This window comes from Antennarius striatus, chromosome 15 (genome assembly GCF_040054535.1).
Source record: "Antennarius striatus isolate MH-2024 chromosome 15, ASM4005453v1, whole genome shotgun sequence".
NCBI lineage: Eukaryota > Metazoa > Chordata > Actinopteri > Lophiiformes > Antennariidae > Antennarius > Antennarius striatus.
In genome coordinates, this window is record NC_090790.1 from 8739765 (window position 1) to 8765489 (window position 25725).

At 40.2% G+C, this 25725-nt stretch overlaps 2 protein-coding genes across 2 annotated transcripts; one reads left to right on the forward strand and one right to left on the reverse strand.

Annotated features, from left to right (window-relative positions):
- The first annotated feature begins 272 nt into the window (after nucleotides 1–272).
- Nucleotides 273–14106, forward strand: LOC137608026 (ras-GEF domain-containing family member 1B-B-like). Its single transcript, XM_068334005.1, has 14 exons — nucleotides 273–486; nucleotides 6740–7252; nucleotides 7337–7459; nucleotides 8187–8324; nucleotides 8511–8726; nucleotides 9280–9354; nucleotides 10660–10752; nucleotides 11043–11145; nucleotides 11487–11566; nucleotides 11667–11762; nucleotides 11838–11933; nucleotides 12240–12363; nucleotides 12471–12543; nucleotides 12626–14106. Exons 2-14 carry the CDS (start codon nucleotides 6746–6748, stop codon nucleotides 12657–12659), a joined length of 1758 nt encoding a protein of 585 aa, XP_068190106.1. The 5' UTR covers nucleotides 273–486; nucleotides 6740–6745; the 3' UTR covers nucleotides 12660–14106.
- Nucleotides 13849–24115, reverse strand: LOC137608027 (anthrax toxin receptor 2-like). Its single transcript, XM_068334006.1, has 17 exons — nucleotides 23810–24115; nucleotides 23181–23252; nucleotides 21723–21794; nucleotides 21543–21624; nucleotides 21056–21160; nucleotides 20829–20897; nucleotides 19881–19961; nucleotides 19708–19768; nucleotides 19318–19413; nucleotides 18462–18531; nucleotides 16718–16796; nucleotides 16545–16640; nucleotides 16351–16401; nucleotides 15672–15767; nucleotides 15363–15533; nucleotides 15095–15175; nucleotides 13849–14333 (listed from the first exon to the last, which is right to left on the reverse strand). Exons 1-17 carry the CDS (start codon nucleotides 23932–23934, stop codon nucleotides 14295–14297), a joined length of 1446 nt encoding a protein of 481 aa, XP_068190107.1. The 5' UTR covers nucleotides 23935–24115; the 3' UTR covers nucleotides 13849–14294.
- Nucleotides 24116–25725: the final 1610 nt, after the last annotated feature.

The window sequence follows — 25725 nt, forward strand, 5'->3', positions numbered from 1 at the left end:
TCTGAGCCCCACACACGCTCGCATTCCTCAGGAAACCTTACACCTTCCATACTTCAGCTCTCCAACAAAAACATTCGCTTCTTTTGACTGCGGTCGAACAGGCGGAACTCAGACCAGCCAATCAGAATCCACAAAGATTTCGATTTCTCGTCACGTTCATCCCAATTGGTCCACACCGCCCGTACAGGCACCCACCCCCGCGCTGCGATTGGTTAGTTTTCCCGGCTCTCTGGAAGTCATTTGAATACGCCTCGTTTGTGAGTCTCAGTACATCGGTGCTGGTTTGAATTGACTGATCCGGAGCGGAGACACCATGAAGCGAGACGCGGTGCAGACGCGGTGGTGAAATACTTGTCTGGGTTTCGATGCGCATCTTCAACCGGAGCGGAGAACACAAGAAGTTGGAATAGGTTCGATTCTTCTTTTGCAAGTGCAGTGGTCAGTGAAAGACATTTCTTCCGGACATTGAGCCGCATCCATAAAGACGTAAGTTGTTCAGGGTGCGGATGGAGTGGTAATTTATCGTAAATAAACTTTATTCTTCATCTGATTAGGTTTTATGCACAGAAAGTTATTTTTTACAGCAGTCAAATATGTTATTTAATTCTTTTTAAAAAAAATATTGACGTTACCGTAAAGATAAGATTAAGAATAATCTAATTACTATTATGCATAATTACATTTAATCAATTATACTCGTAAAATTTGAATAAAATAATGGTAACCTTATCGTCCCCAGTTTCTATTTTCTTTCTCCTGGCTGCATTTGTTGTTGTTATTGTTTATCACCCATGTGAGTTTATTAATAGGCTGGCAGTCAGGCACAAAGCCACCAGCACCAGTGATGGTTCGGTGTGGGTTACACAGCAGGGCTGTTTCACACTCAGCTTTTACTTTTTACTGTGTTATGACTCAGGCAGGAACCCGTAATGTGGACCAGGCATTGTGGCTTGGAGAGATAATAACAGATTGTGTGTGTGTGTGTGTGTCTGTGTCTGAAATACAAGAAAGACTGAGAGAGATTGTGTACTTCTGGCCAAATGAACTCTAAAGGGCTTTATTCCCCACGCGTTTCTATATATAAAACAAAAGGCTCCTAATTTGCTGAAATAATGCCATAAATCTCCTTTACTTTACAAGCTTACCTGAATCAGCCCAAAATGAATGGATTTAACCTATTTAACAGTAAACACAGGGGCATTCTCAAGCAACAATGGGAGCATTGGCAGATTAAGTCCATTTGTTACACAACTTTGAAATGTTCCTGTTGCACGGAAAGGCAGCGGTGTGTGTGTGTGTGTGTGTGTGTGTGTGTGTGTGTGTGTGTGTGTGTGTGTGTGTGTGTGTGTGTGTGTGTGTGTGTGTGTGTGTGTGATCAGCAGGTTTATGGACAGGAGAGAATGTGTGTCTGTGTGAGAGAGTTGAGGTTTGTGATATCCCAGAAGCACAGGAGATAATGTGTCTTTATCCTTTCTGACTCTGGGTTAATGCTGTACTAGCCTATCAGCTCATACAAGGGACAGGTGTATGTGGGTGACTGAAGGAGTGTTTGTGTGTGTGTATTCGTGTGTGTGTGTGTGTGTGTGGACAGGCTACACACAAATAAACTCATGCTTGAATGCAGTGTGTCTGAGAATAAAAAGATGGAAAACAGGAATGGTACTGGTTCAGTTTCAATCTGCATATCTGCTCAGTCCATCTGAGCCGGGTGTGTGTGTGTGTGTGTGTGTGTGTGTGTGTGTGTGTGTGTCCAGCTCTGTTCGCCCCTCTATCTGATCTGGTTCAGCAGGTGCAGCTTTTTAAACTAGTCTCAGCATCTGGTATTTTGACAGGAGCTGCAGGCCTTGTCTGACCGCATACGCTTACTCAAGCATGAGCGAAGCAGTTTGTTTGAGCTCTGCGGTGTTTCCTACTTTTAGTTTGGCTTGTTTGGTCAGGTGATTGAAGTCTGGTGTTGATTGTGCAGAGTCTTGGTCTCAAACATGCCAACTGTGGTGGAGGTTGTGGGTACAGTATGTCGCTCCTTCTGCTTGAACAGCCAACTAGGACAAAATACTATCCAGACTCAGCGTTTTGTTCATGAAGTTCAGTCATATGTCCAATCACGAATATGAAAATAAAAGAAGAGACAGACGAAGCCATTGAGAGTACATTTTCTTGATACACGGCCCAGAGCCCGTATTGTTTTGTTTTCCAGAGTTAAAGAATATATTTTGAAGGGAAGAAACTACCTCATATTTTGTACTTTAGTACTTCCGTGAAAAATAACCAGAACATTGAAGTGACTTCCAAACAGTGACAGATTGTTTTAGCTCAAGTCAAATTTGTTTCCTTGTTCCTACTTGTAAAGCCCAAACATTTCCTGGTACTGAACTACAATGGAAACTGACCGAGGTCGTACAACCCTACCTATCTATTGAGCTTCCTTGGCCCAGGCCCCACCAGTGTCCAATTTATACACCCGTGTTCCCTGGAAGTGCACAGAAATCTAATTGGGATTACTCCGGCCTAAGACTCATCCTCCGACGGAGTTCCACGGAAATCCGGTCAGCACTTTTTTGCATAATCCTGTTGACAATCCAACCAAAGGCTGAGAAAGACATTCAGCAGCCACAACTTTAAGGAGATGCCACAGGTACCTTCCATTTCAACTCTGAGTTCATTGTAGGCGATGGCATGGGGTGAGAGATAACAAGTAGGATGACACACCAACTAATTCAAACCACAGTTCATCATTGTGAACAAGATGTGTTGCATCAGGCAGATCTGAGTTTGTAAAGGTTCCAGCAGGACACATTTGAGGCATCTCATTAACTGAAGTCTCATAGATCACCTTATGTGGCCTACGTGACCTCCTCATGCCAAAGCATACTCACTGCTACTCTTACAGGAAGCAATAAATCAAAACTTGGGAGTGAAATCTTTCAAGTAGCAGTGAATGAAATCCTCCCTCCAGGAAAAAAATTGGACTAATGAGAGGTCTTCACCCTGGATGTTTGGTTGTTTTTTTTTGGTGCTATTTGGTTGTTGGGTTTTTAGATGATGGAATCTTGTCCATGTAAAAAGTTTTTGTGTGCAGCTGTGACACAACAGATAATACATTATATGAGCACAGCCTAGACTTCAACCTGTTTTATTGCGGGGGATAAGACTGATGTTGAACGTTCCCTCTCAGACTAACACCTATGGCACCTAATTACTGTCAAAGTACATCAAGTGCAATGTTGGGCAAAGATAGCATCACATTGCCCTTTGGTTAATTGTTTTACAGGTCCTTTTCTTGAGTATTCCTCTCTCATGAAGTGTTAATTTACATGGTGAACTTTACACATTGAGTGCAGCTTCAGTGGAATTGATGAAATAAACTCATCATGATTTGTTTGGACCTCTTCAGATGCTTTACAGTCACTTGAGATAATTACACTCCGACAGGATAATCAATACACACTAATATCAGGTTGATTTCTGACCACTTGTCCTCCTTTTAGTTCTCAAAAATAGGTCAGAAGTCCTTTTTGCTCATATTCATTCTGTTGTTCCTATTAGTTTGTCTCACGGTCAAGCACCAGGGTGTTTGTGTAACTCGGTCAGCCGATTTTGAATACCTACAATTTGGATTGACCAAGTTAGCTGCAGAGTGCTTGGACACGACACGCAATGATTATATGGTTACGTTTTACAGCCTGCTGTGAGCCGTGGATGTTTCCTCTAAATGAGTGCTTGACCTTGAAGACCTGGAATCACGTGCGGTATTATCTGCCTGTGTCAATATGCACATTTCAATACGCTCCTTTACTTTGACTCCACTTGGCAAATAAAAATGGCGGTGCACTACCTCACTTCAGACGACGCCTGTCGAGGTGTTAATAATCTTTGACACATCTCAGACGAGAGCTCTGCTAGTTTGAGTGATGTGGAAGCGATCCGGGCCCCACAGAGGCAGGGCGTCACTCGGGCCGGCGGTGGAAGCAGAGTGTGTGAAAGCTGCTGTGTGTGTGTGTGTGTGTGATCTGCTCTGATCTGCTGTGAGCTCTTCCTGGGGGTCTTATTGAGGCTGTTAAATCCATGACAGGATAGATAATACATCTATGGTTGGAGACCTCCCCCTCTGTTTCCCCCATTGTTACAACTGGCCTCAGCTTAGCTGGGTGCATTTTTTTAAAACCTTTTTTTATGTAATTTATAGAAAGAGAATGCCTATAAAGATGAACAAAATGGAAACATTTTTTCATCTGTTAATCCAAAACTGATGGATGAGCAGCAGCAGTAACTTGATCAAAACGTATCTAAATAATTTTTCATGGATTCACTGGATGCTTAAGTTTTCCATCTTCACAAACCCACTATATTATATTGACTAAACCACAAATTTAAGTTTAATCTTATATTTTGCCTGCATTTTTAACCTTTTGTTGAACCAGGTTAAGGCATTTTCAGTGCCATTTGTCTGTTCTGTCACGTCACACCACTGATGGCAGTCAAAGGGGAAATGCACTTCTTTTTAAGTGCAGGATCAAACCGTGCATTCATGAAACTGCATATTAGTGGGTTTTTGTAGTGCAAAGTTCTTCCAGAGACATACATTTCTGCTTTTTTCTTGTATTTTTATTATCACACCAAAGTCCTTTGTAAGGCTGCAATTATGAAAGTTTACAAACAAGAGAATTTAAACAATGCTCTCAATATGAAATTATGTGGCCAACATCATCATTAAAGTCGACCGTAGAGAGTCCAACCTATGATTTCAGCGCTGCAGCACGGAAGCCGCAGACGATCCGAAGAGTTAACTTTGGAAGGAAGTCAGTCTGGAAAAAGCGATTTTAGTTTCACATTTTTGACATGTTTCCATTTGTGTTTGGGAACTTTTCAATGCAGAATCCAGCATTCAGACTGGAGTAAATACCTCTTGTGTAGATTCCTGTCTCAGCCACACTGTTCCAGATTGCACACAGTAACTTTTTAGGAAGCTGAAGCTACTGTAATCTTTTAACCGAGTTTGAAGGAAAACAGCAGGCACGGATCACAGAGTTCAGAAGACAGACTGGCACTGGACGGGCTTACACTGGCATGAGGCCAGGCACTGTGGTATACGTGTGTGTGTGTGCGTCTCGAACCATCATTTGTTTATATGTGACATGTGTGTGTTTGGATTATATCGGCATGGGGCTAGGCGCCACGGTGGACAAGGGTGTGTGTGTATGTGTGTGTAAGATGTTGGCTCAGGCAGACACACCTCTGTCGGCACCGAGATGGACAAAGAAAAGACGGCTGGAGTCCCGCAGGGGTTTTGTTTTTGGGCTTCGATGTGTGTAACCATGTAGGTTTTGTGTGCATGAGCGTGATTTAACGCTGGTCTGTGCTTCCTAGACAGATAACAGTAGCCGGATAAAGATGGGCTCCAGAGTTAAAGCATGCCTCAGCGGTGATCTGGGATCAGCTTACCTCACTCCAATCCAATCATCTCCACCATTACAACAAAATAGAATTGGCATCTTAAGATCATCCATCTGTTGCCAAATTATTATTTTTTTCCTCATGCAGCCTTGGTGCCAGAAAATAGCGCCAGGTATGTGACAATATGAAGCAAGAACGAAGAAGCCTTTGCTTAAAACGCTTATTTGTATTTTTTCTTTTTTTCTTTCCTTAACCATCAAATAACATTTAGGGAAAGTGAGTTTCACAAGGAGGGATCTTTCAACAGTTCAAAGTCAAAACAGAGGAAGGGTAAAATTATATGATTAAGTATAATTAGTTTTACAGACATGTTTCTTAAGTCTTTGCTTTGCAGGATCAAGTGACTCAAAACTGATATTTTCACAACATCTGACCGTAGCAGAAGAATCATTCCCAGGGAGGAAGGTGGCGCGTGCGTCATGTGATGAGCGTAGGAAACCAATAGCCTGAATTTGACGTCACAATGTTTGATTCACCTAAAATATGACTTGTAACATTGAGAGACTGATCAATTTGCAGCGAAAACTCTACAAATCAGTACATTATCGATCAAGATGGGAAAAGCTAACTGTTGAATAAATCAATTACATTTTAGATGATTGGTTGGAGAATAAACTGATATGAACATGTCAGCGAACTGTATCATGGGAAATGGAGAATTATTTGAAGTTGTCTGCTCTTTTTTCCCATTTCCATATCTTTAATTTCTCAAACAGGAACCACAAATTCAGAATCATGCTGCTTGAGAGTTTATTTTTCAGGTATTTTTTTTATTTGACAACAAATATGGAGAAAATAGAACACTGGGTCTGTGCTGTAACCCCCCTCCACCTGTGCACCAACAACAGTTTTTTCATGATGTATTTTCTGTCACTGACTTAGTGCATGAGTAATTGTTTGTTTTTTGTGTGGTTCTGCGGTGCACCGGTGTTGTGCATCTCGTCTGTAAGTGCACTGGGATACGCTCCAGCAACCCCCACGACCCACAAAAGAGGAAAAAGTGGATAATAAAATGAATGAATCATTGTAATATTTTGTCAAATACCTAAAGATAAAGATATGTTATCTCTTAGAGGTGTCAAAAACAGTACATTCTGTAATAAACACGACACATGTAGACATTTGAGGACATTGATGATTCATAGACAATGCTACAAATCAATGGGATAACCTTCATTATGCAATTTACATCATTTTATCTCTATATGATGAAAGGTTTTTAATCGGTTAACTGTCATACATACATTTGATCCATAATACCCACTGTCTTGTGTCTTTTTTCCAGCTCATCATGCCTCCTACAACTCCTTATGCTGGAAAGTTCAGCTCCTACAGCAACAACAACAATCATCCTCAGCCTCACAGCCCGTACCGTAACGGCGGCGGCCCCAAGCCAGTGAAGGAGAGTATCTACCACGACTGCTACTCCCCTACAGAAAACCCCTACGACATCCCGCAGCCTCAGAGTTCCTACCGCAGCTCCTCCGTCTCGTCTGCGACTGCCAAGGAGCATCACTACCACACCAGCTGCCTGGTGTCGGAGAACCCTTACTCGTCGCCGCAGCCGCACAGCCCACGCCAGAACCCCACTTCCTGTCCCGGACGGACGTTCCGCCACAGCAGCAGCAGCAGCGAGCCGTCGTGTCGTAGCAATTCTGTTACAGCGAAAGGCCGGTTTTATGGACACACCATTACTGCTAGCTATGGGGAGATGTGTTACCATGACAACAGCTTGGTTTCAGCTTCTCTTGAGGCGTTGATCCAGCACCTGGTTCCTACAGTTGACTATTACCCTGATGTAAGTACCAAAAAACTAAATGTAATGTATTGTTTATGTGTCGCTGTCGTTCCTCTGAGAACCGTCTCGTCTCCTCACCGTCAGAGGTCATACGTGTTCACCTTCCTGTTGAGTTCACGCCTCTTCCTGCACCCGTTTGAGCTCATGACCAGGGTGTGTCACCTGTGTGTGGAGCAGCAGCGGTCTGGAGACATCCTGCTGGATAAGGTAGGCAGATGAGACGCAAACATTCACAAACACACACGCGTGATGGTTGATCTACATCAGGGGTTGAGTGATGCATGTTTTGATTGGTCGATATTGAGAAAGACAGTTACAGCAGTGACAGTCGTGATGTTTGTGGGTTGATTTTCATCTGATATATTTGGTAATATAAGAATTGAAACTCGTCGTTGTTTAAAACAATGAGTATTTATTTAAACTCTAACAATATTATTGTCTGCAGCATGTTTTATTAGAATTTCTGACAATCAATAAAATTGATAAATACCTTACTGTTGATTTCAGATCATGACTGGTATTTGGAAGAGAGCACAGCACAGCTCGTCCAAAGTTATGTCATTTAACTGAATTATTTGACGGATTATGAATAAGAATGTCTGAAGATTATTTTGTTTTTCAACCTTTATAGCATGACTCACCAAAAAAATACCAGATCCTGGCAATGAGTGATCAACTGTTGCTCTTCTTTTACCTCTGTTATGATCTTTCATGCATAGGCACATGGAATTTTTGAGAGAATAGAAATCAACTGTTACATAAGCAAAGACTGTTGTTCAAACTCACAGGACCAAATGAAAATTAAAACACTAAACACATTTAAAGGGAATAATAAATGAAACTTTAGATCACGTTGAATTCTGTCGTGTTGTTTGAGACGCAACGGTCTTGAGGTTGTCAGTGCAGATTTGATCCATACTTGGTTTTTTTCCAGATCCGTTTCCGTGAGGTGGCTCCAAAACTGGTGCAGCTGCTGACCGAGTGGACGGAGACGTTTCCGTACGACTTCAGGGACGAGAGGATGATGCGCTGCCTCAAAGACATGACTCATCACGTTGCCCGAGGGGACGAGGTCAGTGTCAGATACCCTGATTCCATTTTAAAGCTCAAATAAACACAGATTTCAGATTTAGTTGCATTATAGCTCAATTCTGTGCAGGACCACACATGACCGTTAAATCTGAACATGAGTCTGTTGATTGAGATGTTTAATGAGAGAAGCCTAAATGTCATTTGTCGTATCCCATCATGTCTTCAGTATTCTTGGCGGGCGATGCAGCAGATGACTCAGCGGCTCATCAAACGCCTCTCTGCTCTCGGCCAGTACGAGGAAGCCGTCGCTGCGCTCAACACGGCAGCGATGGAGCGGCCCGCCTCCCTGAAGACCAAACAGGCCTCTGGTCAGCGCAGTGATGTCATGAGTGTGTGTGATGACCCGTTCATCCTAGCCCAGCAGCTCACACACATTGAACTGGTGAGGAGGTGAAGAAGAACCTTTGGCTAAACAAAGGTTCTTCTTAATGCTATGTCACAAGTGCAGTCATGTGTTTTTGTGTTACTTTTATGTGTAATTTCACAGGCTGGTTTCGGTAATATAAATGTAAAGAATTCATCTGTTTAATGGTGTTAAAGCTGTTATTAGGAATGTTTGAGTTTGGGTTTAATGAAAATGTCAAACTGCGAAGTTGTTTGTGTGTTGACTGAGTTTTGTTTTACGATTGTGATTTTTTAATTTTACTGTTCAGCTATAAACGCCGTTCGTGTGTTATTTATAGCGTTGTTTTATGTAGGGATGAATTTTTTTCAGTGGTGTATCACTATTTATAGCAATTTGTATTTAAAGCACAGTTGAGCTGCCAGTTTTTGCTTTTTCAGTTAAACTTTATCGTGGTTTGAGCGCTCCTTCCACAGACATTTTCCATCATCATCTCCAATTTTGTTGTCATGTCTTTGTAGTTCTCTCCATCCTGTATCTTATTCATCGCCCTTTCATTGAACTAATAGTTTTGTCTGTATTCTACTTCCAGGACAGACTGAGTTTTATCGGTCCAGAGGAGTTCATCCAGACGTTTGCCATGAAGGATCCGCTGGAGAACCACAAGGTACAACCGAGTCTTTTTGAACATTACAGGTCAAAAAATTTCAATTATAATTAAACATTATTCCTTATCCAAAATAAAACATAAAACGTATATGTTTCTTCACAGGAGTTTATTTTGTTAGTCTTCTGAAGTTTCAGTTGTTGATAAAAAGTCTCAGATCACAGTCATATTTAAGTAATTATTTTGATTTCAAGTGTCTTTATTTGGGTCTATTTTCAGTGTAATTTGTGGTCTTTTTCAGTTTAACTTAACTTAATTTACTTTTACTTGAGAAACCACATTAAACATCTGACTAGTAGAATTTTTGTAGCTTTATTTTTAAATGAACAAAATCCAAATGAAAGCTCCAGTCTGAACAGGTCTAAGAGTATCTGAAGAGCTCTCTCCCTCCTAAGTGTCCTGTGACGCTGATGAAGGATCGTATGAAAGCAGAGCTGCTGAGGAAAAAGCATTCAGCCGCTGTGTGAGACCGTGTTGTGTCTTTGCCCTCATTGGTGCTACAGCAATTATATAAGATCCGCTTTGTGTAAAAGAGCAGTTGAGTCAGAATAAGGGGTCCTGAAGTGTGGAGGGGTAAGACCGGAGTGGAGTGGGCTGCCACTGTTGTATAAGCGTTTAATAGAGTCATGAATCTCTTGCATTGCATCATCACGGCAAAGTCAGGGTTATTTATACAAGGCTTTTATAATGCTCACATATAAATAGATGCCAGTAACAAACAAGTTTAACAGGGAGTATCTCACACAAACCCCAAACCAAATATAAACGAGATGAAGGGCTGCGCATGTCCACAGGTTGTGTGGGGGTGTGAAGGCTGTCAAGACCCGTTCGCTGTTGAAATTACAGAGTATGACAAAATGCATACTTGCAGAATATTTAAACAAATTCAGACTCAATTATCTTCTTCTGGAACTCTTATCTTCTCCATGGCATCATTTGTTGTGCAGTCATGTCTGTACTTCTCTGGGTGAACTATTGCTCAGGAAGACCACAATGAAGAACATGAGACCCAGTTGAAAGACTCAACAAAAGCTTCTCAGGCCACCTTGAGTCCTTTTTTAGCTTTACCATTTTTACACTTAATAATTTATTCAAGGATCTAGAAAATAAAACTATAGTTAGATTCAGGTCTTGGTTCTTCTTTTGTATGTGTTCTATTGATAAAGTACTTTTTGACACCTTTTCCTTTAAAAGCAGTCAGTACAGACAGATATGTGATGTAGAAAAAGTGGCACAAAAATTATACGAACGTCCTTTCAGTCAGACTTAAATGTGTGTTGACCGTCCCCTACCTTTTACTTTTAGGGTTTCTTCCGGAAGCGTAAAACCAGTAATCTGGAGGCCTACGTCAACTGGTTCAACAGGCTGAGTTACCTGGTGGCCACCGAGATCTGTATGGTACGTTGTTTTTAAAGGACGAATAAAGATTCATTCAGAAACTGTGAACTATGGACATACAGCAGAGCTTTTGTTCCTGGGCCGGTTTCAGTTTCCATTTACCATTTAAAGTTTGATATGAGTAATTTTGCAATGCAGTAAAGCAAAAACATAAAACATGTCCTGCAGAAACAACAGTATTTGGTTTCTACTTGAACTATGTATTTACTACAATAAATCAGGGAAAGATTTGGCATATATTTAAGTAATTTGAGATCCTTTGATTTACTTCCTGTGTTCTCTCATCACAGCCCGTGAAGAAGAAACACCGAGCACGGATTATAGAGTTCTTCATTGATGTGGCTCAGGAGTGTTTCAACATCGGCAACTTCAACTCCCTCATGGCCATCATCAGTGAGTATTTGATAAGGAAATCTACTTTTTGCCAGCAGACATTAAAGCAGCACACTTTCCCAATAAAGGGGAACTCCTGTGGCTAAATGTTTGTGATATTCTACCTAATTTTAAATTCCTACTCCACTTTTTAAGTATACAGTTTGATTTGAATTCTGGTTTCTTTGTTTAATATCCAATTAACTAATGAATGAAATGAACACATACCTTGCCAGCTAGTGTTGAAGCTAAAAAAGTATTTAATTGAAGTACATAGTCATTGGAGAATTGAAGCACTACCTCTTTATCTCAGATCCGGCTCTATAAATACTCTGTTTAATGATAACTACTGTGTATTTCAGCTGGGATGAATATGAGTCCTGTCGCCAGACTGAAGAAGACCTGGAGTAAAGTCAACACTGACAAGTTTGAAATTCTTGAGGTAAGAAAACTGCACTGTGATGCTTCTTGTTAGATTTTATGTTACAATTTGTGTATGTGTTCGTGTTTGATGAATGCCTGCTCTGTTTGGGATCACTCAGCATCAGATGGACCCCTCCAGTAACTTCAGCAACTACCGCACAGCACTCCGTGGCGCCACCCAGAGGTCAGAGATGGCACACAGCAGTCAGGAGAAGGTGAGAGATTCACAGGATTCTTGCAGATGTCTCGACTATATGACATAAGTTTGATAAAATGTGTTTCTTGTCCAGATTGTGATTCCTTTCTTCAGCCTCCTCATTAAGGATATCTATTTCCTGAATGAAGGCTGTGCCAGCAGGCTGTCCAATGGACACATCAACTTTGAGGTCAGTCCTCAGATTGTTTTAAAAAAAAAAGACATTCTGTGTTGGAATGAATCATCTGTGCTATAACATCATTTGAACATGAAGAAGTGAGCTACAGCTGCACAGTAGATCAAGCTTTGACAGGAGACTAACCCGTCATGTACAGTACTCACTCACCTTCATAAACCCCCATGTGGCCATAAAGAACATTACATCTATTTTCCTTCAAATTGTCCTCTTCTCCTTTATTCCTTTTGTTTATTGGTGCAATAATTCCATTATAATTAGAATGCTGTCATAAAATCTGTTGTTGGTGTGTCCCAACAGAAACTGTGGGAGCTAGCGAAGCAGGTGAGCGAGTTCCTGGTTTGGCGTCAGGTGATTTGTCCTTTTGACAGAGACCGCCGCATTCTCCAGTACCTCGTTACCACGCCAGTCTTCAGTGAAGATGGTCAGTATTTGATCAGTCATGGATATGAATTGCACACAATGTGAGTGTTTGCCACCAAATGAGAGAACAAATTAAATTCAGGTTTTATCTTTCTGTTTGTTTTGCAGAGCTGCATCTGGCCTCATATGAGAGTGAAGGTCCTGAGAACAACATGGAGAAAGACAGCCGAAGGTCTCTTAGGTAGGTGCACACAACAACCGCAATTCATGTCAGCTGTAGTTTGTAATAAGTAAGTTAACTGTTTCTGTGTGTGATTTTCCAGATCTTCCCTCCTGCATCGAGAGAATCGATCCTAAGAGCCCGACTCTCCTCTCCACCTTACAGACTGTAAATGAATCGGGAGTATACATCTAAAGCTCTCTAAATATTATCTTACGGACATATTTTTACACGCTAATTAACCAATTTTAAGGCCAGCAAACGCATCTGGACTTATATTGTCACAGATGAACAGAAGGATGTATTAGAATACGTGGGCTTTGAGCTCACAAGCTGTCTGAGCTCTGAAGGACAATGAATGATTCATAAATCAGATCAGTGCAACAATCCTTATTAAGATTCATCCTGTGCCAAAGCACCTCAGTACTGAAGCTATTATCATAGTCCTCAGCGCCGCTAAGCCTTAATGGGCAATATATGAATCTGAAGAAAGCTTGGACTACTCATTTGGATCAACTTTAGTTTGTCAAAAGCACTTAGAGGGTTTCACATGGCTGCCGAACATTTATGGACGATGTGTATACCTCCAGTGGACCTCCATCATGACAGCAACGGCATCACGCCACAGAAGGACCTGCACTATGAGTAACGAAGGGCTGGTTTTGTCTCTAAAAGAGACACATATGCACCTGATTGATCATGCTGCAACATAAGCACCGCCTCTCTATGACTTGAGTCAAAAACCGCAGAGAGAGGAGAAAGATCCATCGTGACAGGAAGAGGTGGTGATCATCGATCTGTATTATAAGTAGCAGACTAACAGCTGCTTTTGGAAGTGCTCCATTTGCATTGACGTCTTGTTAAGTGCATGATTTCAACATCTTTACAGCCAATGCTCCATATCAAATCCATTTGCTGTTTGCACACGGTAACACTTTCCGTCTATTTCCTGGTCATTTGTGGCTTTTAGTCACTTAACATGCAAATTGCAGCTTGGTGCATCCGTAACATGTTGTTTTACAGACACTACTTTCATAAATCATGCTGTTTGGTTCGAACATGATGTGACGTGCGCACTTTTAATGCGTGTTGGTGACGCAAAATTGTGCTAATCATGCAAGTTAAATCAAATGCACTTCAGTGTGTTTTGTGTGGTTTTTTCATTATAGGGTTATGTGACTCATCTCAAGGTGTTTTTCTATTCAGTATTAAGTCGTATTTTGTATCACAACGTAAAATTGTTTCTTCTTTATGTACTTTTTCTGAAGTTTCACCTCGAGCTTGTTGCTGGTTGGCTCGCTCTGCATCGGTAAGCTATTTTCTTACACAGTGTTTGACAAAGATGTTTTTTGTGAGTGATTGCATAGCAAAACTGATGTGCAAATGTACAGCTTCAATACAAACAGAATCTTCATCTCACTCTTCGTCTTGGCTGTGGTGACGTGATCTGTTAAGTAAATGTTTTCTCATATATGCTATTTTCAATCTATTTTGTGTATCATTTGTGTAGACGTATTTGTACTGAAGTCTTTGTGATAAGAGCTTTATATTTTTTTCCTTTCAAATAAACAGTATAACTGAGTATTTTAGTGTCTGGTTTGGTTTTGAAAGAGCACAAAGGCAAATCGTCAACAGGTTAAAGATCCATACGTGTAATGACCAACACCGTAATGTAGGTAAACATTTATTTACATCGCACACTGAGTCTTAAAAAGTTTTCTTTGGAAAAACTGTTGAACAAAATGAAAAGTGTTGATCCTCACGTTTAAACATCAGTGCCTCTGAACTCTGGTGAAGTTAACGCACCGGCCCTGGAGACAAAAGACAACATATGTAAGACAATTCATGCAATGTGTTAATAATATGCATTACATACAACTCATTATCATCAAGTTAATGTGTCAATTATTAATGTATTATTATAAAAATCTTTCTTTAAAATTTTTTAAGCCGATTAAGAATAAGTATTGATGTATTGATACAACATCCTGTAGAAAAAGGCACTTAGATTTAAACTGCCCCTTAAGTAGAACTCAGCTCCTTCAGTGTAACTAAGTTACAGGAGGGCTTCCAGGACACACAGCTGAATGGATGTGACTGTCATTTGTCTGGTGGGGAGATAATTACAGTAGGGACTTTGGGCCATATTATTCTCTTTATAATCAAATTACTAGTAAGAGGAGTGGGCGTATCCATTTCCTAATCACATTAACTAGTGAGACTTCAAGGTACAAAATGTTTTTGTGCTTAGTGTTGCAGACAGTGGGGCTATAAAAGTATCCAAAAGTGATCAACAGCAGAAAGTCAGTCAACCTCTGTGCCTCGTCTTCTGAAGCAAATTCAGTCCACTTATCCTGTCTTTCCCGTAGATGGCCTCAGAATTGCTCTGGTTTCTCCCTCCACCGACAGCCACACCCACCTACACACCCGTTCCATGTTCTCTCCTCAGCCTACAGTATTTAACCAGCAAGATCATCCCTAAAACCTTGTCTTCTGCAACCCAGCCAAACTCCTGTTGTGTAGCGGGAGTGTTTAATGTATGTAAGAGGGAAACACTGCAGATGTTTCCTACCTGGTCTTGAGATGTCGGTCTCATGATTGCCACTCTGTCATACTGTCTCCTCAGCAAGGCCAGCAATGCATCAAAACGCCCCTATAGGTTGAGCCAAATGAGGTTAATGCAAATAATTTTCATTTCATTCAATATAAATAATACACGCATAATACAAGCATTTAAGCATTAAAATATCTGCCAATGTGTAAACCTGCTCAAGAGAGGCTCACACATTAAAGAGGAGCACCACCAAAGACAAAGGGAATAGCAACAAGGATATTCTCACCTTGATAGGAGTGTACCATTTCTGTGATGAGGGGGTGTAGACCGGGGGAGGTCGGGATGGGGGTCGGGGTACGATTGGTTCCTCCACTTCCTCTGGCATAGTCACCACAGCATCTTTGGTTTTCTCCAGCCGTGCCCCCTCCTCTGTGCAGCCTTTCTGGCCCCAGCGCACCTTCAAACCAACCAAACCACAAAAGTCAGAATGTTTTTAGTTCGTCACATGAAAATTATGAAAAATAGGACAAAAAAATACAAGAGTGAACATGGATACTTGACACAATTTTTTTTTCTGTACTGTATTTTGATTTACCTCCATGCGTTTTATTCCTCCAGGACCCCTGCCTCCATAATAGGAAGCATCGACTGTGGGCCACCTGTGTTTAGGTAGAGGGTCTTCCTCTGGATCCTTAAAAATAGAAAAAATAAACCGAAATAACATTTTAAACTCTAAAAATAATCCTACACATCTGGCAAAAACCACATCTGGATAATTCTTATTTAAAATCCAATTATCTCAGCTAAGTGGCAGTTTTGTGATTCCGGCCCTGTTGGTTACTGTATCCTGACCCGTGATCCTTTCCATAATAAAGATCGTGGTTAGACTATAATCTGGATCTGGAACACTTTACACACATGTAGAGGACTCAAACCAGGAAAATTTGTAATTTTTTAATCACATCCATCCATCCTAAACCAGAACCTTCTTGCTGTGAAGCAACACTGTGCCACCATGCCTACCACCAAAGATGATATGCTTAATATAATTTCAAAAGCCCTCTTATTTTTACTCTAGCTTTCTACAAGATGGTGTAAATAGATTATTTTAGCACTTGTATTAAAACTCGTGGGTGTCGATTAAAAATATTTCCATTAATTAAAAAGCAGGTGAGGTCAAAAGAGTAGCATGAGTTATGACTGACAGGAAGAATTGGTAAACTTATGCCGATAAAATACCCCCACCCACAGACAGTAACATGAAATCTACTCACAATGGGAGGAGGTGGGGGAGGTGGGCGAGAGGGAGGTGGGTCTCGAATCACCTGCAAGGAAAAACATTTTCTGCATAATAAACAGTCACTTAGTCACACTGTCTGTGTGGTGATACCTCCATTACTGACAATAGAACTGAATTCTGTGTTATCTTATTTGGGGGTGTACACACATTTCTAGACTATAAACTCACCACAGTGCAGCAGAGAGGCCAGAACCACCACAGTAAAGCCAAAGCCAGAAGCAGCAACAGAGCCAGCAGCAACCAGAACACCCAGGTCCCGTCTGACTGCAGTCAACACATCCTAATCAGCTACACAAAGTACGCTAGACATCCTTTGTCTTACACTAAATGATTCTACTCACACACGTTGTAGCGTAGATGGTGAGGGGACTGGAGATGTAGGACTGTCCATTGTTCAGGCTCACCAGCACTTCAACGGATCTGCAACGATTTGACAGAAGAACAAAAAACAATCTCTTCAGAGGAGGAAGAAGCGTCTCCTGCACATCTTTTGGCAGCTGCATGTGACGTACACTATAATCATGGCGATGCAGTGAAGCTTACTTGTATTGTTAATATATCTGGTCCCTGCAAGCCACAAACTTCTTACAGTGTTTATTCACCGTCTACACACAAATCAGTCAATCTCGCTGTCAATCACAGAAGTACAGGTATTCATGAACACTTTAACTCTGATGATCGCTTGCAACCCTCTTTGCATGCTGTTATGGCAGCTGAGGATTCTACCACCACTTTTGGATTTATTACATTCTTCCTAATATATGATCAATAAGAAATCTTTTTTGAAAAAGACGACTACATTCACCTGCGATTGACAAGAGACAGTTAGGGTGAAATAACTGGATATGTGGGGGGGGGGGCAACAGTACAGTTTATTTCCAATTGTTATTTACATGCCAATCAACTTCAGAATTTGAAAATCACTACCTCAAGGCCACACTCCTTGGTAACCTTATCAGTTTTCCTGGTGACCTTCCAGCTCAAAGAAACTGACTTGTTGAAAAAGGAAGTGTTTGCCACATATATATTTTTTTATTATCATTTTGAGGCCAAATTTTGGTGTTTGCCATTATAGTTTTTAGTAAAAACAGTCTTCAGATCCAAGATTAAACTCAAATGAGAATGCTGTATCTTTGTCCTTTTGAGGGGGGGTCTTACAGAGAAGGTGAGGTGTGATGGAAAGTGGAACAGATAGAGGGGGAGAGAGAGAGAGAGACAGTAAAGATAAATCAGCTCTGGCTCACACTCTAAATGCCAGTGAGATATTTTGGTCCATTTGGCTTCAGTTCATCCAAGACTTTGAGCTGCACTCAGATATTTCCTCTGCAAACACGCTCTGGTTCTTCTCTCTGTTCCACACATGATGAATCTCTAGCTTCTAAATTCAAAGTCGTGTGTTATGATCAGATAAAGAAAGAAATGTTGAAGATTGCATCAGCAGATATAAATGAATTGTTTTAGTTTATATATATATATTAAAAAAAGGCAGAATTCCTTTCAAATGACTGAAAAAAGGCATTTTGATCCATCAGCGTTGTGAAATGTTATTAAACACCAGTTTTGACACCCTTGCTTGCCACTGGCTGCCAGACAAATGCCTAAGTACTGATGTTATAAAATATTCTAATCCCAAATTGCTTTTCAGAAATGCTTCATTCTTTATTCGGTGTGTAGTAAACAGTGAGACAAATGACTGCTGAGGCACAGAACAGCATTTTCAACAAACTCACAGCTCTTGATAATTAAATCTCTAGAGTTTTGCACAACAAGGAAACTAAATGAGAAAAACGAGGACAGAGAGGGCAAAAAGCTCCCATGTGACTGGCGTGAGGGCGTCACTCACTATTTTTAGTGTTCAAACACGCGTGTGGTTTGTCAGCTGCAGACGAACAAAGTCCTGTGATGCCTGTTTATTATCAGTAGCTACGACAATATACCATGCCATCACACACACACACACACACACACACAAACACCATCATCAAACATTTTCTATTCTACAGGAACTGTGCATGTCTATCATATGTAGTGCTTATTTATTTTTTTCCCACAGTGTGCCTCTGTGTGCGAGTGTGTGTGACTTACTGGCCGACCTCGTGCAGCAAAGGAGCTGGGCAAAGCAGATGGCCGTCATTTACTACTATTGGCCTCTGGTCTAAGGAGAAACAGAAACAGGGAAACTTTGAGGCCTTTTACTGCCCACAAACACAGGAGTGAGTTACAAATAATTCAGTACACACATCAAAAAGTAACTTTCTTTGTGCACTCAGCAGAGATAATGGAGGATAATGAATAACAGCTCAGTATGTAGTCTTAGCATTGCATCATTCAAACAAGAGAAAGTGCATCTTTTTAGAATTAAAAATGCTTTGCTTCCTCGACTAACCATTATTACCGAAATAAACAACCAAGTTTTTTTTGTATCGATCCTTCTTGAGACTTTTTCAAATAAAAATTAAAAACAATGGAGCAACAGTAAAAAAAAAAAAGGGGGGGGGGGAATTCCAATAAAATGGCTGGAAAGAAGAGGAAAGTAATGGTACAGTCGCACATTCATGTCCTCAAAGCGACCCCCATCCCCTCTTTTAAAGGAGATGAATGAGTTGAATGAGATGAGATAGACAGATCTCCCTCTGCTCCACATAATACACTCCTTTGTTCTTCTGATGAAGAAAATAAAAAGCTGCCAGTGTCACAACCCTGACCTTCAGTTGCAGCACAGTGATCTGCACACAGAATCACATTTTACTTCAAAAATGAAGTCACTCTGAGACAAGCTGTGACCACATGATCATTAGTGAGCACACACAGGTGCATATTTAACATTGGCACCGAAACGTCAGTTGTGTGTTAGCTGACTGGTGTGTGTGAGTCATGAGTGTCTCAAGTGGGATGGAGGTACTGATCCATTATCATTATTATTATTGTTATTATTACTGACCGTACGTCTTTTGATTAACAGTAAGGAAACAAATCATGTTTTCTGTCCTCCTGGATCCTCTGAATCCGCTGCCCTTCAGCACCACATTGAAGGATTCTGGGAAACATCAGACACATTTCCTGGTAAGAATGTTGCATATAGTTAGCAACAAACACAAACAGTCATCAAAAAAGTCAACGTGTTCAATACAAAACGAATGAGACCAACATCCATAGAGGCTTCTTAGGCACAGTGTTGCTTCGAGCTAAATACTATCACGAGAACATGCAATAATATCAACAGTTAAAAGGACAAATGTCAACAACAACTGCAAGAAGTGCTAAGAGGAAGTAGTAGTAATTGATTTTCCACTGTAACATTCATTGCAAAGAGTCTCCCTGACTAACTCACCATTTACGCAAACACTCGATGGCTCTATTGTGAAAAAGTCTTTGCAGGACTGCTTCAGGATCTGAGTACACACACAGATAACAGCTCAGGTTGTGAGTGTATACTCACACAGCAATACCACCCTCACACTGAAAGGTAGGCTTTGTGCATTGTTCTAAGCGATGAGACCTCACCTGGCTGACGATGTCTTTGAGGGCATGAAACCCTGACAGCACTGGGAAGACTTGGTCTGTGCCATCTGCAATTTCAGCAAGCTGAGAATTGAAAATCTTTTGAATGAAGGAACTCATATAAACAACTTTATGTTTCAGCATTCATTCTCTGGGAGGACATCCGTTGGTTCTGAAGCCAGAGCTTCAGCAGCGTTTAGGTAGAGAACATTGTTTTGCAGGAGATGAAAGCTCTGGACAGCAGAACAGGAAGCTTATCTGGCATCATCTAATTACAGAGTAATGTAATTATTTCCTCTTGAGACCAACCTTCACACTCAAGCAGTAAACTCATACATCCGCTAACTGCTGAAGCCTTTCCTGCACATGTCATCTTTTCTGATGTGCTTAGTAATAATCATTATGTAGATAAATGCTGTAACAACGTCACATTTTCTAATAGAGACAGGACAGGGGATTTATTTATTTATTTATAAATATTGTTAGTATTTAGTGTTTATATTTATTTATGTTTATGTTTATTTAAGTTAATGCAATTTCATTTTTTATTAGAAATGACTTGATGCTGATTGGTTGAGAGTTCAAATATCACAGTACTAATATAAACATCACAGACACAAATGCACTCAAACAATAACAGCTTCGAGGATAAATCAGCGAAAAAGAGAAACATATTCTTTTACGTTCAAATTTCAACACAACCCATTAAATACAAAACCCTTGCAGCTGCTTGTTATTTTGTCTTTAGGAGGTTCTGCTTGAAAACAGAATAAACAATGAGATCAAGGTGATAAATCTGAGCCAAAAACAGCTTTCGACTGAGGACTGACTACGATACACTCACACAGGAAAGAAAAAAAAGGTTTAGTTTTTACCCAACTAGCACTATCAGCAACAAAAATGTTATTTCTCACAGACCAGTGAGGGAAAGTACAGAGAAAGCCATCCTACCTGTTTGTGGTCAAAGTCCATGACACCGACACAGTACACTCTGGCTCCAAACCCTCTGGCTTTGTCAGCCTGGAAAACACAACACAAAGCCCTGATTCAAATGCTGCTTCTACTGACAAGCAAAGAACTAAATATTACTTAAACTCTAACAAAGCCATTTCAGTCATGTCAAATCCCATACAATTTATATCTGTGTGGGTGATTGGTGTGTGTGTGTGTGTTGATACCTCCTGTACACTCAGTTCAAAAGGGTAGACCTCCAGCTTGCCGTCTGTCAGGACGATGATGATGGTGGATGACGGGGAAGTCTGTGCCTTCATCTGATCAGAGACCTGAAAAACGTCGAATGGCCTCAGTTGTACATTTGTGTCATTCACATGTTTCACTGTGAAAGTATCAAGACACTTCAACTGATGTGTGTTTTGGTTTGCTGAAATATTTTTGCCAGACCTCACTAGTGCTGCTTAAAATAAAATTAGATTAGATAAGACAGGACTTTATTAATCTCGAGGGAAATTCTGTTTCCTGGTTTCAGCAAAGAGTTACAGAAAAGAAAAAGGACAAGCAAAATATAAATCTAATAAATGCTTTATACTGAGAAGAATAGAATAAGGTGACAATAACAAGCTGTTTAATGTTTAAGAATATGTCCTATAAACACTGTCCTAAATTCACAGCCGGTAAGTTCAGAGGGAGGGAGTGGAGCCTACTCACAGCTTTCATGCCTTCATGCATGTACGTTTCACCAGCAGGTTTGATTTGGCTCAGCTTCTTCATTCCCTCATCAATCTCAGATCTGCACCACAAACCTGATTTAATTATGTTGCTTTATGATATTGTTTTTTCAGTGAGGGAAGTGGAGGAGGAGGATGGGTCAGGGAGTGAAGATGGTACCTGTCTCCTGTTAGAGGCAGTATTACGACTGCTCTGCCTGAGAAGACGATGTAGGACACCCTCATCCTGGGACTGGAACACAAACACATAGAAAAAGGTTCTGGATGTATAATCCCTCACAATACCCAAAACTACATTTCTGCATGTTGTACAGAGTGGGCTTCGAATTTAATTTAACAAAAAAATATTCCTGTTGGGATCACTGAAAAATATGAGAAAACCAATCAAAACATGAATGCCTATAGGATTACATTTGTCCTTCATTTTGGATGTTTTTTCTTTATATACTGTGAAGTATTTTATCTGTGCTGTTTCCTTTCACTGATGATCTGTGGTATAGCAATAAATTCAAATCTAATAAGGATCTCTGACATGAAAAACCATTGGAAGTTACAATAGGAATTGTCAGAAGCAACAGATCATCCACACCCTGGTTAACCTCAGTAACGACCCAGCATCAGGATAAACATTCAGTATCTGCTTGCTGCATTTCATAAACAGGTTCTAAGGTCATCTCTATGGTAGCAGAGACCGTTGCCCCCCAAAATACTTCTGTACAGGTCAAGACAATTAACAATCATCTGAGAACTTAGAGACATGCACCCCTAATGATGGGATCTGACCTACACTCCATGTGAAACCTGTGGGGTTTCGAGCAGTGTCATTGAGGGGGAGGAGAACTACTGTGATCAATATTGAGTAGAATACCTGAGTGTGAAAAATGTTGTGCTCTCTAGTTGGTGCACAAGTATGACGCTTATGGTTTTGGTGTTCTTTCTGATATGAACTGTATCTTTGATTTTGTTGTTGGTTCATTTAAGATAACATTGAAAGGTTAAATGAGATTGCTCATAGCTTATGTCTCAAACCCTCCAAAACATTAATAAATAAACATTTTATGCCCTTATTGTAAAAACATCTCCATTACATGACACTGAAGGGACAGACTGGTAAATCTTAAATTTGGGATCTTCACTCAGCAGTGAACTGAACCCTAACACTGCCAGCGGTGCTTCTTCGCTCTGATCCTTGGCCCATGATTGGGGGGGGGGGGACACACAGGATGCCTATTGTGGTCGGCAACAACTTCAACATCTGGCTCAATGTTTTGCTGTTATATTTAGTAACACGCTATTAAACCTAAAGATATCACACATACACACCCCATTACCAGAGGGCTTCAGAACAGTTGGTGGCCTTCCATGCTGTCTGCTGCCCAAAATAGACACGTCCCACTTTTCTATTCGTTACTATTATTTATACTGTAATTTAAAGAGCTTTAACAGCTTTAAGTCTTTAAATAAACTTTTCCCCCCGCCTTTGGTTAAATTTCTGCTATAATAATCTAGCTCATGCTTAGTAAAACTGGTTTTCCTTTTTTCTGTGCTACTGTCTGTTTTCTTCTTCTTAAATCTTAAGAAGGAAATGAAATTAAAAGCACACTCCTGCTTTATTTACCTGACAAACCTGTTGGTGAGCTGCTCCACAAATCCATAGATCTCATGCCAGTGTCCCGACACACTGCCCGATCTGCAAAAACAAAAATGACACATCAAGCATACAAATTCATTAATCCATTAAATTAAATTTAATCTGAATACAGTACATCTACTGTCAATTAAGTTTGGATGAAATTCATCAAGTGGGTCAAAGTTTCAATGAAAGCACATAATTCTAATACAGAAACTTACAAACTAGGTGGAAATCTCATTTGATCTTAAATGTTATCCAGATATTCATATTGTTATAGATATGATGATAAATAAAAGCAGAATTGGGCGGTGGTCGACTGATTCTGTTGCTTTCGAAGAATACAGAACAGATTTTTTTTTTTTTAGTACTTTACACATATTAAATAAAAATAGTACGCTGAATGGATCAACTGTATGTCCGGAAACGTTTTATAAGACTACACATCAAACAATTTCTTCTTAGGCAAGATTGAAATAAAGTGCAGGAAAGCAACAGAGAGACGTGAACAACTAAACACAGCCATACATGGAAAGGACAGAGTCCAGACTCTCTTCACTGGTTAGGAATATTAAATTCAGACACTGTGTCCCTGTTGGGAATCTGCCTTTACTCACCGGTCTAAGACAAAGTAGATATCAAACGCTCCATCACAAGACGCGTCGTCGCCGTCATCCAACGATGATTTCACACAAACTATGAGAAGAAGTAGGATTTTACAACACACCAATATCCGACCCATAATCCATGCATTTCATATCAGCAGTCAGTCCATGCAGCTACGGTATCGTCCCGTCATCGTCCCCGCAGCATCGGGCCGATCACATGCTGGAGGCGCGCAGGGTGGAGGTCCACGACATGCGGGGCTCTGACAGCACGCAGAAACCAACAGGGCAGGACGCACAGCTACTCCACAGGCGGCCCCCACGCACCAACGAGCACAGCTTCCCTCTGGGCTCTTCAAGCTAAACCACAGGCATCACTAACCACTGCCATTACTACACTATCACTGATGGCAATAAATGACAGATCAAATAAAAAATCTATTTTGCTTATTTATATATGGGATTTAAATGCTATACAATTTGTTGTTATCATAATATATTACATGATACATACTATAATAAAGATCAAATTTTTGCGTTGATTGTTCTACTTGAAGTCCAGCCTATGAAAAGATGAAATCAAAACATATTTAAATAAAATATGGACAAAATACATTGAAATTGATACATTGATAATGTCAGAAAGATATTCCAAGAAAGTCACTTTCCTCTGTGATCAATAAATTGTCTTTGATTAATTTTATTTGATTGTATTTTTTATTTTAAATTCATTTAGATAATTTTAAAAAAAAACATATAACAATGTCAACATTTTAACATACGTTAAACTACACGTTAAAAGTGTATTTAAGTAAATACATGCTTACAAAATGCAGAAAAAACAAATGTTGTATTTACATGGAATCGAAAAAAATGCGCCAATTTTTTTCATTGGTTTTATTATGCTTTTATTTTGAAAGCAGCATTAAACTTCTTTGTAGCTTCCGTCTCTGGTTTCACCTCCAACAGCTGGCATGAAAAGTGACTCTAGAACAGAGAAATAGTTGGTTCACCAGAATTAATACAAGCATTGCACAACATTTTTACACGGTAACAAAAGAAGCCATCTTCCCCCTAAAACCTCTTCGTATTTTCATTTTATATTTTATTTACATTTCTTCATTTTAGCACTTGAAAATTGTTTGGTGAGGATTTTATGTCAAATGTAATTGAAAAGCAATCATTAAAATGCAATTTTACATATCTCACTTAATCTTAAGCCACTTTCCCAACACTGTACTGCATGCATCTGTCCCCACCCCCCCACCCCCTCTTTTTCTGAACACACAAGTGCATCATGTTTCTGTAAATTTATTACAGATGGAAAGCTCCATTGAAAATTCTAAAACAATGTCCTTGGTACGTCAGAGCAATTTGCTGCCATGCATGAGTCTGATCCAAAAAGTGACTTCAGAAATCGTAGCATAATTGCCTAAGTTACTTTTTGTCAAATTATGATATCTGCGTAATTATGCTCTCCTACTGCTGCATTACCATGCCTTTTTTGCCTTTATATCAGCCTATCAAAAAGTGTTTTTTTCTTGTTTTCCAAAAACATTCAAATATGTCTTAGGCAATTATGCTATTTGGATAAACTACAGAAATGTAGAGATTTGGAGTTCCACTCCTTCGTTCCACAAAGACAACAGACAGAAGAGTGAACTTAAAACATTGATTGTAATTCTTCCAAACATGTCTCATCAGCATCAGACCATGTCCTCTGGAACATGTATCCTAATCCTCATAAGCAAGATATATGTTGTGTTTACATGGACACAATGGACTGACCGCTCCCCAAAAAGGTCTAATTTCAACTTTTGAATATGATGAAATCATAACAGTGAACAAATTAAAAAATAACATACCAAAGTCAATGAGTCAACAACTGGCCGCTCCTGTGTCTGAGGTTATGCTCCAGCCGGGGATTA